This window comes from Trachymyrmex septentrionalis, unplaced genomic scaffold (assembly GCF_001594115.1).
Source record: "Trachymyrmex septentrionalis isolate Tsep2-gDNA-1 unplaced genomic scaffold, Tsep1.0 scaffold30, whole genome shotgun sequence".
NCBI lineage: Eukaryota > Metazoa > Arthropoda > Insecta > Hymenoptera > Formicidae > Trachymyrmex > Trachymyrmex septentrionalis.
The window spans coordinates 671,631-685,530 of NW_017305463.1; the positions used below are offsets into that span (position 1 = coordinate 671,631).

The window sequence follows — 13,900 nt, forward strand, 5'->3', positions numbered from 1 at the left end:
ATTGGTCAACATAGGCTAATTATTCGAAAGTATTACATTTTATGAACAAAAGTTAATTAATATATGAATAATTTGAAAATAATTGTGAACGTATAAAATGATGTGCTTAAAATTATTGCTTAATATAAAATATATAATAATTTAGGAAACAATAAATCGATGTAGAAAGATATATATTTAGAAGTAAATAAATTAGAATAAAGAACTCGACAAATTCTATTATACTAAATGATTTGTCATCTGCAATGATAATTTAAGGAACAATTATTAATAAAATTAATGATAACTGATATCCGACAAGTATAGAAAGATTTTGTTATGTTATCATAAAGGTGATTTAATATTGCGATATTGTATTTAACTGAAATAACTAATGCGTGGATGTTTCTTACTGCCAATAGAATATCATTATCAGAGATGAGCAATAATTTTTGTATGATTGTTATGCATATTTAATATTAAAGTGACAAAAAGAAATCTTTAAAAAAACATGTAACAAATAATCAAACAATTAAACGTTTCCATTAAGTATATAAATTTCAAATGTAAATTATAAATTTATTACAAATCATTTACTACAATCAATAATTTTCTGTTTAACAAACGCGTTTAATAATTCAAATAAAATAGCTTTTTCTAATTGCTCATTTCTAATAAAAATTAAACTTATTTACAATAGCCAAAGATTAGTGATATAATAACATCGTTGAGCATTTCCTTAATGTACGTACTAAATATTTTTATTTAATTAATTACTGTAACAATAAAATTGGCAAAAACGATTAGCGTGGGATTGTTTAATTATTCCATGTTCGATCGTAAATGCGTAACTGCAGCTAAGAGTCAATGAAAACACCGTATAATTTGCAATTGCCAATCATTCAGTATATGTCGCAGCAATCATTTGTATTATCCTACCTGTTAAATAAGAAGCTAATATTAATATTTCATTCTCATCCGATTACCGATGCGAAACACAGATGCCGACGTTAATCGATGATTACTAAAAATCTCATTATTTTATTCTATATTCGTATAGACTAGATTTTAGATCGGTGTTACAAATATCACGGGGACTTAAATCGATACAAATTTAATGTGATTTTCACTGAAAACAATCGCGATTAGAAACAAAAGGTATAAAAATATACTTATTGAACTCAAATAAAGACTCATTCATTATTGTATAATTATCATTTTATTTATTATTCTGGAAAATGATCCTTTAATTGTTTTTTTTTTCATTTATCTTTTGATTAAAGGAATTTAACATTCGCGTGCCACTTATATAAAACGAGAATTGATTGAGAGAACAATTTTTTCAAAGATGATATTCCGTTGAAAGAATGCGAGGACAGAAAGTATTAAATTTGTTTAATAAAAGTAGCGATGATTTACTAAAAAAAATTCTATTAAAAATTATTGTAGTTAGTAAATTCTATTAATATAATGTGTTCAAATAGTAAAAATTTTGTAAATAAAAGAGTTACATAAGTATTATAGTAGGGAAGTAACTATTCGAAATAACTAATAATAACTATCATCACAATAAGAAATGAAAAATAAAACAATAAAAGTAGGAACTAAAAGTCATAACGTTGTGTTCATCTTTCGATATAATGACAATGTAATTGAAACATAATGTCTACATAAAAATTAGATCCGCCTCAAATCACCAAGTTCACGATACATTATGATATAACTTGATTCCGTATAATACATGAACATTATAATATTGTAATAATACTGTTGTGACTTGTACCAAGCCTTTTCTATATAACAAAAGTTGTTTGAACTTACAACGATTCCATTTATAACGATTACCGTTCTGAGAAAGCTTTCAATCATGTATAGAATGTTAATTTTGTGATGTCAAAGTGACGACTCTGATGAAAAATCAATGGTGAAAATCAATGGCGCAATTGGCCAAAAATACGTAACGATAACGATTATAATTATATTAAAATTTTCTTGATATCTATTAAATTAGCAAAAAATTACATACTCTTTCGATAGATTTGACTAAATATAAGACTATTAAATAGAGAATGTATGTTATAATGTACCCATATATCACAATCCTGCAGTTCTATCATTGATATAACCAATTGAAATTCATAAAGGCAATTTATGAATTAAGATATTTAGAGAAAATATGTAAAACATTTGTAATTTGCAGTATTATATGTAAACCAATGCTCTAATAGAATAGTGTTTTATAGTTTATAATCTAGAATCTAGGTATTTAGTATTTTATAAGAGATGTAAGTGGCTGTAATGCCAGCCAATTAGAACTTAATCAACATTAAAATCGTACATTTATTGGAACGTGACCTAAAATGTACAGATCGAGCATGAATCTTCTTCTCACTGATACTGACTAGTACCTATTGGATCGATTAATTTTTAAAACGGTGCTTCTGAATCACTCCATGTCTGTCTTTTTCATTTTTAGTAATATATAATTTTTACATACTTTATTTTAATTTAGTCATTTTAACATTATAATGAAATGTATTATTTAATTTTCACAAATAACTTTTTTGAAATAGTAACAAATAACAAAAAACGATACTTTAATCCTCCGTGAATCAAATGGAAAATTAACATAAATCATATATGGGTATATCTCATACTCCATGCTATATTTCATCATAAATATACTACAATTTAGTAGGTTGGTAACAACGTACTCTCCAGTTGCACGAAACCGGCAACATGCACGTGGTATTTTTTTAAGAAGTTATAAAAATTTATCTTTCTGGGGTATATCATATCCCACCTGGGATCTCACGGAGGATTAACAATAATATATATAACAATATATTAACGGCGCTAAGACAAGCGAAACGTCATGGCGCGAGATATTAAAAAATATATACGATTACTTTTATATCTATAAGTGAGTATTTGTTATAGAATCGATCCCAAACACACACACACACACACACACACACACATATTCTCATTTCAATTATACTATATTTGTGTATGCGTATATGTATGTACACATATGTGCATACATATGTATTTTTATGTCATTGAATTATTTTTATCATCGTGATATATATCAATTAAATCACAAAAGTTCGGTAGTAATTCGAAATAATCAAATCAGATTGTTTCTAAAAAATAAAACAAAATTATTGCAAGAATTATTGTAATGTAAAAAGGAAAACCAATTTTATCAATAAAATCGTGATATTTAGATCAAAAAGAGGCTATCAAAGATGGGAAAGAATTACATCTTAGAACTTTTATAAGAAAATATATTAAGAGATTTATATGAGACCAATCAAACTCCCTCGTGGCTTTTAAAATTATATTCATTTAGGTATCTAATGAAAATATTCGCAGAAGCCGTTACATTTGTTTCGAAGTATTAAGCAAAGTTCAGTCGGAATCTTTTATGTTCTTCCACAGGCACGATTTTATTGATTCTTACGAAACACGACACACTTTTAGCTACAAAAGCTTAAAAATCTAACTTTGGCAATAATTTGGATATAATCTGTGTATACATGCTTGTTTCTAGCTTTATGTAAGATATATTCAGCATATTTGTGTGTATTTATTATCACCGTGAAAAAAAACCGATGACTCTTTTTATCGTCTTCATTTTCATCTATTTGGCAAAATGTTGGATAATGTCTCGATATGATTGTGTTTGCGCGCGCGCATTGTGTTGTGTGTATGTTAGTTATGTTTAAATTGACGCACGCGCGTATTTATATATATATGATGTGTTGTACATAGATGTATATTTTTTGCACTCGCTTTTAGAATCTTGGGAACGTAGTTTTGTCTCAAAGACTGCTGCCAAATTCACTCGATCTTCGTCGATCAATGTTCTTTATGTATGTTTCTGAGTATATGCTCTTGGTGCGATCGTCATATCTAAAACAAAATTAAACAGATCGAGTTATTTCGGAACAATCGACGTGAACAAAATTGTTTATATAATTTAATTGTATAACTGTAAACTATTTTAAGAAAGTTTATGAAGATAATTTGATCTTTTAGCCAATCTTTTGGCTAGATAAATTAAATAACAATTTAAATTTGTACGTAGGCCACCTTGTATACGATAAATGAAAAATATATTTGCGCATTTTACATCTTTACAAGTTTATATTTATTAATTCTGCATTAAAAAAGTAAAAGTTAAATAATTGTTTATTCGATACAATAATATTGTAAATACAAATGAAATGATAAAATATAACATAAGATTTTTTATCAAGAAAAAATGAATGTAAAAGAAATATGGATACGGAGATAATCTAAAGCACATAGCTTCTTTATTTATGTATATTGTAACGTTTAATGTAAATATATAATAAAAATAAACTTTTCTTGATTTGTCTGTCTTGTGTATTAAACTATTAATATATCAGATTTATGCAAGTTGATTTGAATAGATAGATTAAGTTTCAGTTTTAGTTTTCGTTGAAAAATTAAGAAATTATCATGTTTTAATATTACGTAATATTTTTTAAATAAAACTAGCATGTTAAAAATATTTGTTGCGTATAATGAAAAGGTTAGCATTAAATATCTCTTGATTCCCGTATAGTTGTCAGTTTAATCGTCGCACATCATCACGAATGCAGCTTGTGCGAGATACGCAGTATATGTAATTGAACAGAATAATAGAGTAATTGGTGCAGGGAATGAAAATGGAGATACATGACGCCATACATCCACACGAATTAAATTAGATTTAACTTATGAGTTTAGTGATCGTTTCTTAGAACTGCAAATATAACGCCTTGGTCATCGGAACATATACCAAACCCTGCGTATTTTATTCTTTGTTTATTCCATTATTTCCAATGTAAAACATAACTATTTACTATTAGTGCAATAAAGCATTGTCGCAATAATTATATTGACACACAAAATACAATAATGCAATAATGTCAATAAATAATATTGTTGCACCAATTTCTATGATATTTTATATAATTTTTGTGTGACGAATTGATTCAAACACAATCAACTTCAGTAGCATATTAGAGAAATCAATATTCATTATTCAGAGATTACTTTTTTAATATTAATTTCAACACACAATATCTTACCTTTTCCAGTCATTCTAATTAATTAGACGAATAATTTCTGTATTCATTTTTAATTAATTGTCTAATATTTTTTTTTAATATGCTTTTGTTGTATACATATGGCAATATAATATCATGATACTGATAACAAATATGATACTTTATTTTAATGACTAAAAAAAAAAATAAAAATGCATGTGACTAAATTGTATCATTAAATTTAATAAAAACTTTATGCAGCTATATAGAAATAAAAAATAAATTTATAGTTCCCGAAATTATATATACAAAATAGGTATACAAAATAGGCATATCATTACTTTGTATGAATTTAAAATTATATTTTTATTTAATTATGCTAAAATCAAGAAGTTATAATTTTATAAATAATAATAATTGTCTCTTCACTGGTGGAAATAAGTTGCTGAAATCAACTGTAAAATTGTGGAAATGCGAAATGAAAATAATCGAAATATTATTGAATATTTTAATATTACTTTTAATACTAAAATATAATACTATGAATTCTAGAGATAATTAATAAAAAAAAACAACGAAGAGAAATGAAAAATAACGAAAAATAATGCAAATATTTTAATATTTCTAGATATATTCAAAAAAATTAAACTTAACTATGCTGAAATACTATGAATTCTAAACATAATTCTCTTGAAAATTTGCGTGAAAAAAAGAAATGTAATGCAAACCATATAATATTTTTATAGATTTATAATGTAAATTGTACACTGAAATATGTTGAAATATTATAAATTCTAAGAAAAATTAATGAAAATATTTAAAAGATAATGAAAAAGAAATACTAGAATGAAAATGTTCAAATTAAGAACATTTTAACTGTACAATATTAATTAAAAGTATCAGTCAAATAATTAACCAAGATAAGCCAATATTATTCAAAAAATTTAGATGATATTAGCCCTAAAGTCAATTACAGAAAATTAAAACAACAAATGATTTGGTTTATACTTTTGAGGCTTTCACGTGTGCTTTCTTAAGAGATAAAAAATTATCGCCGTGTCGTGATCCATTACTAATGCCAACGTTTTGCGAATCTTACCATTCACCTTCATTAGGGCAAGGAGCGCACTGATACTGTATCAGTGTAGCACAGTTATTATTAGTATGTTTCGCTCTAATGAAGTAAATGGCAAAATTCACGAATTTAACCTTTCTAAAGATTGATATCTATTTATTGTATAACAAATTTTCTGAAAGCGTTGAATGATTATATAGTGAACCCAATCAGAAATGATAATGGAATCGACATCGATTCGATGAGGAAGTTTTCAAGTTTCCAAAAATTCCTTAATTTTTTAGTCAATTATAACATTTTCAAAAGATTTGTCATACGTAATATTGGCAGTAATACGATTTCTGCACATAGGACATAGCAACATGCTGTAGTTGATGCAGTAGCCAATCATTTTTGGCTTTTATGAAAAAAGTAAATTGATTGGTTATCGCGCCAATTTTTGCCGCAGTGTAAGCAGGGCTGGATAAAATGTCTTTCAAATTTTATTTAAAATACTAATTGTAAAATATTTTTAAAAAGTGTATTTAAAATGCAAAATGCAAAATAGGTCTTTCGAATCCATTTTAAATGTAAAATGGATAAATAGATATTTTAAATAGTTTTCAAATGCAAAATGGTTTTTCTTAGTAAAAAAATATTTTTACAAAAATGTACAGAAAAACAATATAAATTGAGATAAGATCTTAGAAATTTTTAATTTTTCGTAGTGAAACATAGAGTGAGGTTTGTTTAGTCAGAAATCTACAGTTTTTCATAGATATTTGTAGCGAGACGTAAAGTGACATTGTTTGAGGGCGGAGGATTTCTAGGTTTTTCAAATAAACAACGCTACGTCCTACTACGAAAAACTAAGAATTTTTAAGATCTTGTTTGAATCTCATATTTTCGTAAAAACTTTTCGCGAAGGTAGTATACATTTTTTAAAAGTATTTTAAAAAAATGTTTAAAAGCTATTTTTAACGGAATTCGAAGCCCTGACAGTCTAAATAAAGTTTTCTGATGAGAATATTTATCATTTTTTAATATTATATGATTTTGAAATGGGATCATTTACTTGAATAAATCAAATTAATACGAGAAGTGTCGGTAACGGTCAAAATTAGATGTTAAGAGTAATTTTAATGTTAAGAGTACATTTTTAGAAATCTACATAGTATTTTACATAAAACTGGAATATTCATTTTTTTATTAAGATTTGATATTTATAGACAATCCGAAATTAATTTTCTTTTTAAAGCTTTTTACAGCTTAATTTTTAATTTGAATATTTATAAAAATCTTTGGCCAATCATGGGATTTGGTTGTTCATATACATCAATAATTCTAGGGAAAATTTATGAAAACATAGAAAACTATTTGGCATTTATTTATTTTATAAACGGTTAAATGATAGACATGATTTCATTTCAAATGTAAAATAAAAATAATTTTTTACAAACTATTTAAAATGGAAAATGCAAAATGCTATTTGTTAAATACATATTTAAAATGGAACTATTTTAAATATTACCCAGCCTTGTACATATTCTATGTACAGAAGCCAATATTAAAATACAAAATAAATAAATAATTATTATTTTGACTAATTGACTAATAGTTATGACTTAATAATAGTAACAAAGTAACAGATACAAAAATATTGCGCATCTCTATACATATACGTAGACTGTTGGAAAAGTTTCTGCAAACAATATGAAAAATAACATATATGTACAATTCAGTAAACGGCTTTATTGTTTTTCGAAATATTTGCCTTTAAAATCGATACATTTTTGCATATACTCGAAAATTTTCGAAGTTTTTTTTCCACTCTAAGGTTGTAACCTCAGATATCAGTGTACAAAATATTTCAACAGCTTCTTTAGGCGACTCAAATCGCTCACCACGCATCTTATTTTTAATGTTTGGGAACAAAAAGAAGTCATTAGGTGATAAATCAGGTGAATACGGACAATAAGTCATCAATTCGACATTATTACTGGATAAAAAATCAACGGTTTGACGTGCTGTGTGACAGCTGGCGTTGTCATGATGAAGGATGATGAAACAATTTCGGTTTGTTCTACGCAATTCATTTATGACTTTTGGCAAACAAATTGTTATATACCAATCAGTATTTACAGTCCTTCTATCCTCTAAAGCCACGGTTGTCACATGTCCGGTATAACCGAAGAAACAAGCAATCATTTGCTTGGTAGCACTGCGTGAACGAATAACTTTTGTTGGTTTCGGTTCATTTTGAAATACCCAAACAGTGGATTGTTATTTACTTTCGGGCTCATACGAATAGATTCATGTTTCGTCCCCAGTAATGATGTTGTAGACCAAATTTGACCGACCTCGGTTGAATTTCTTGAGCATTTCTTTGCTCCATTTAACACGAGCCTGTTTTTGAGCTTCGGTCAAATTGTGTGGGATCCAACGACTGCAAAGTTTCCGTAAGCTCAAATGATTATGCAAAATCGTATGTATTGCTTTCATGTCAATGCCTAAGGATGCCTGAATCTCGCGTATGTTACATGCCGGTTTCGCTCAATCATTTCACGCATAGCATCAACATTAGTGGCAACAACAGACGTGGATGGACGACCTACACGGAATTCATCACTAAGAAAGGTACATCCACGCTGGAATTCGGCAAACCAATTATAAACAGTCCTATTGGATAGTGCTTCATCTCCAAAAGCCAAATGAAGTCGATCGATGCATTGTTTCGGAGTTAGATTACATTTGTAAAAAATCATTGCCCGAAAATTTTTTCACGAAATTTCCATTTTTTTACAAAATATAATAATTTCTTTTAAAATACTATGCAAACATAACTAGTTGGTTTGGGTACAAACTGTCAATTGAATTATAGGTTAAAAACGTCTAATTTTACGGATATGATAGTAGCAGAAGTTGGCGCCACTGGAAGTACTAGATTGCAGAAACTTTTTTAGCAGCCTACGTTTTACAGATTTAAATGTACGTAATTCTTTATTAAATTTTTTTATTGCGTTCATTGATTTTTATTTTGAAATTTACTGAATTCTTCATAATCTTAATATTTTATATTGAATTGTTAATAAAATCTTAATATGATAATACTGGGTCAATTGATATTCAATATACAATTCTCTATATACATTAATATAATTATGTATTAAAATTTCAGTAAAAAGTTTACATCAGAGTCATTTTAATGAAGTTTGAATGTGTTTGAAAGGTGACTTAAATTTATTGAGTAAATAACATAAAGTAGTAAGATGAATAAAATTTCAATAAAGTTTCAAAAAGATAAAGCGATAAAATAAAATGCATACCTTAATCTGTCAGACCAATTCGTACCTGAGGGATGGTCGACGAAAATCCAGCGCTTCAAGATCCAATGGCTCTCGTCTACAGAGCGAACAGAAAGCGCACTGGAGAGTATTTTTAAACGCTTCTCGAAAGTCGCGATTAAAATATGCATAAATCAATGGATTTAATGCTGAATTTGTATATCCAATCCAAAATAGAATCGCAATCACGACGTTGGGACATGGACAAGTCTCGCCGCAAAGCGCTGTAGTGACGTACCTGACAATTAAGTTAATAATTATTTATGTGTATAAATGTTAAAAATACAAAGACAAAAAATTAAATTTTGAACTCAAACTTTGAAAAAATGGAAAATATGAGAACTAATTTATTCAAATTCAATGCTTATTTTAAGTTTCTGTAAAATTATTCTGTTATTTTGTATATTTAATTTTAAATAATTTCCGCAAAAAAATAAAGTTTAAATTTCGATTTTATTTAATTTGTGATTCATAGAAAAATCAGAAAAAATACACTTTACATAAAAAAATAAATTAAAAATTTAAATAGTAGGGAGCATATAATAATCACAACGCTAGATGTTTTTAACTGAAATGTATGTATAGTATTTATAATTATATATTTAAAATTATCATATAATAACGTAGACGGTTCGGTCAAAATTTGACCATCATCAATGCAATATCAAGATGACAAGTAAAGAAATACATAAAATTAAACAATAATCGCTAGTCAAAAAAAATGGTAAAACAATTTTCCAATCACTTATGGTACGAATTAACGGAGTAAGTTAAAGTCCAGAAAATAAAATTAACAAAATAAATAATATTTAATCGCTTTTAAAGTATTTTTTGCTACGTTTAGGATTCCTTATTAAAAAGAAGCAAAGAACGACTTCGTGTAAAAATACGAAATTTCCAGATTTTATTTAAAAAGAAAAAAAATAAGTTTTTAATATCACTTTAACAATATCACTTTAACAATATATTACAATATTATTTGTGAGAATCAGTCTAATTTTATAATAATCGCTTAGCACGTATTTTGTGACGCAAATCCTCGCAAGTGTAACTCGGAGTAAGTAACGTGAATTAAAAAAACAGACATTGGAACTGGTAAGAATTATTGTTGATAAAAATTGATAAAAATGATGGCCCATAGCTAGCGACAGTCTTTATATATTGTGAAAGGAAAGAAGATGAAATGAGAGTGAAGAGGGTAATTCTATATGTGGTAGAGGAGCTTTTTTCATTGATTGATAGATAAATTTCAGAAAAGCGTTCTGTGTCACTCTGTTTCTTTAAACCCATTTCTTATCGTTTGATATGTATCATCTCGGAGACTATCCTTTTATAATAAGATTGTTCGGAATCAAGAATGATAGTATGATATTCCAGAGATATTATTCCAATCAATCATATGATCATGATCAAGTTTGTGACGGGAGATAACAGACAAAGTATTAGTTGGTTTTTTAAAATCGTTTTTATAATCTTTTAAACGCGTCTTTAGTTTCTTTTTTGTCTGTCCTTCATATGAATAATTGCAATCACGGCAATTAATTTTATAAACCACATTTGAGTGATCTCCTTTTTTAATTTTATCTTTGTCTGTTTTAATGAAGATATTCATACAATTCATTGGTTTGTGAGCAATATTGAAGTCAAATTTTTTTATGATAGATTTAAATTTTTCAGAAATTTTGTTAAAATAAGGAATGATGAAATATTTTTTAGCAAAATTAGTGAAATCCGAGTTAGCATTGTCTTTGTGTTCATTGACATTGTAGAAATTATTTTTGAAAGACAAGAGACTTTCATCCTGTTGTTGACAGTTGCGAATAAAAATTCCGATGGGTATCCATTTTTTTGGAGAATATTAATTAGGGAAATAATATTTTTTTCATAAAATTTAGGATGAGAAAGGAATAAGATTCTATCTAATTGCCCAATTACAATACCCTTTTTGTGTTCTAAAGGATGATTAGAAAAGAAATTTAAGTATCTAAGAATTAGTAGGCTTCTTATAATCGTCAAAAATAATTCTTCCACCCTCTATTAACAGTTTTACATCGAGAAAATTTATTCCTCTATCATCGTCATATTCGACAGTAAATTTAATTCTTTCATGGTAAGAATTAAAGGAATATAGGATTTTGTTAATATGATCATTTAGAGCTGCAATAATGTCATCCACATAGCGATAATAGAATATGTGTGATTAATGTCTTAAATATGTTAAGTTTCAAGTCTTGTATTACAACATCAGCTAGAATTGGAGAGACAGGAGATCCCGAGCAGATCCAATATTTGTTTGTAAATTTCATCATTAAATTTAAAAAAAGTAGACTTTAGAATAATTGAAATTGCTATTTGAAATTCATATATAGGTATTGTCGTGTTATTGCATATCAAATCCCATCTTTCCAAGACACTTTTCAAAGCTAAATCGTTTGGAATATTAGTATACATAGAAATTAAATGATACAATTTGATAATCTTTTCCCAGTGGCATATCATTAATTTTTTTAATAAGATCAAAGCTGTTTTTAATATATTGCTAACATTTTTTTAAATATTTTTCACAATGACGTCTTTTAGAAAAATAGTCAAATTAAAGAAGGGACTATTAATGCAACTGATAATGATTCTTAGGTAACCATCCATATGCACTTTAGTGAGCCCACCAGTGAGGTAAGACCTCGGCAAATCTCCGTCCAATATATACAATTTTTTATATATGGATTAATCGATATAATCTTTAGTTCTCTAACGTGTCAAAAGTGTATGGATTTCAGTCGTCAATTTACTAGTAGGATCTTTCTTTACTATTATACAAGTATTATTATCGGATAAAATTTCGTACATTTTATCATTGTAATCCTTCAAATTTAGAATTACAATAGTATTGCCCTTATCCACTCTAGTAATTAATAAATCAAGATGATCAGTAACAAATTGATTAAGTTTTTTGAGCCCTTTTTATCAAAATATTATTATTCGAATCATTCGGAAAACTAAAATGTATATTTTTAAGAATAGGTATAACCTCATAGGTATAACCCCTTTCTAATTGAATTCCGTGTTTCCGTTCTTTTATCTAATTTAACTAAATTATTTTCTATATGTTTGATATTTGATATATTCTATTGTTATTTTTTCTTTATTTGTAACGTTATTCGGTAGATTAAAACGTTGATCTATTAGGTTGTTCGGAAAGTAATTTCGTTTTTTCCCAACAGAGGACTTATTGTATTTTTTCACAGCCAACTTCACACTTAAGCCGCATAATCATTATATATAATATTTTGACAGTTGATATAGCAAGGCTTGCTTGTGAAAAAAGTTCGATTGATTCTACGCAGTAGTTTTTGGTTGGTGTCCTATCAAATATGAAAGTGAAAAGCAGCATTTTCGGCATATTTTACTTTTTTACTATTGAAAAGGTAAAAATGCTGTTCAAGCAAGAAAAAATTATCCGATGTGTATGGAGAAGATGTATTGACAGAATGCCAGTGCCAAAACTGGTTTGCAAAATTTCGATCCGGGAATTTTGATGTTGAAGATGCACCACGTTCTAGAAGGCCAGTTGAAGCTGATGAAGGCACAATAAAGGCATTAATTGATGCAAACCGGCGAATAACAACTCGTGAGATCACTGAGAGATTAAATTTATCGAATTCGATCGTTCATGATCATTTGAAACGTGTCTGATTGAAAATCGTCTTTCATTTTCATAAGAAAAAACGAAATTACTTTCCGAACAACCTAATAGTTGAATATGAATTTAGCATTTTCAGAAATATCAATACTGCTAAGGTGAATCAACCAATTATTATTTATATTATTTAATTTATAATCGAAAACAAATTTCTCCGGACTTACATTTGATGTGTGACAATAGAATTATTCTCTCTAACATCTTGTGTTGAAATTTTATTAATTTTAATCGGAACAAATTCGTGACAATCACTAATAAGCGGTTTTGGCAACATTACAAGTAATATTTTTAATATTTTCGTTATGAGTACGCAATTTAGCCGATCTTAAGTTATCTATTTTTTTTATTAATGTTGTAATTTTCTTTATCCCAATTTTTGTTAAAGTTAATTTGTTGACGACGGAAAAATGCACAACAAATACCAAACGGAAGAGACGAATTAATAGATTTATAATTTGTAAAAAGTTCGTATTGTAAATGTGATAGTTGTCTATACGCATCATTCAATTGTAAACGTAATAATTTTTGAATAAAATTGTGTTTAAGTCAATTTATCTGCTGTATAGAAGAACAATGCTGTGTATTAATTTCATAGTGCAAAATTTTTTTCAGATATACAGGGATAAATTTATCATTTAAGCAAGTTTTTAAAAAATAAATTTTTACTCTTAATTCACATTACTTCACATTACTCCGGGTTACATTTGCAAGGGTTTGCGTCACAAAATACGTGGTAAGCGATTGTTATTATAAAATTAGA

At 27.3% G+C, this 13,900-nt stretch overlaps 1 protein-coding gene across 2 annotated transcripts in view; it reads right to left on the reverse strand.

The window, feature by feature from the left end:
- Positions 1 to 3,310: 3,310 nt before the first annotated feature.
- The window catches only part of LOC108749585 (octopamine receptor beta-2R), a 14,421-nt gene continuing 3,831 nt past the window's right edge, over positions 3,311 to 13,900 (reverse strand). Inside the window, exons 2-3 of one of the 2 annotated variants that reach the window (XM_018488367.1) lie at positions 9,448 to 9,678; positions 3,311 to 3,897 (exon numbers count right to left, since the gene is read on the reverse strand). In XM_018488367.1, coding sequence (XP_018343869.1) covers positions 3,807 to 3,897; positions 9,448 to 9,678 — 322 coding nt within the window. In that variant the 3' untranslated portion in view covers positions 3,311 to 3,806. Of the gene's footprint in view, positions 3,898 to 9,422; positions 9,679 to 13,900 lie in introns of both variants that reach the window. The other variant, XM_018488368.1, reaches the window with a different exon arrangement.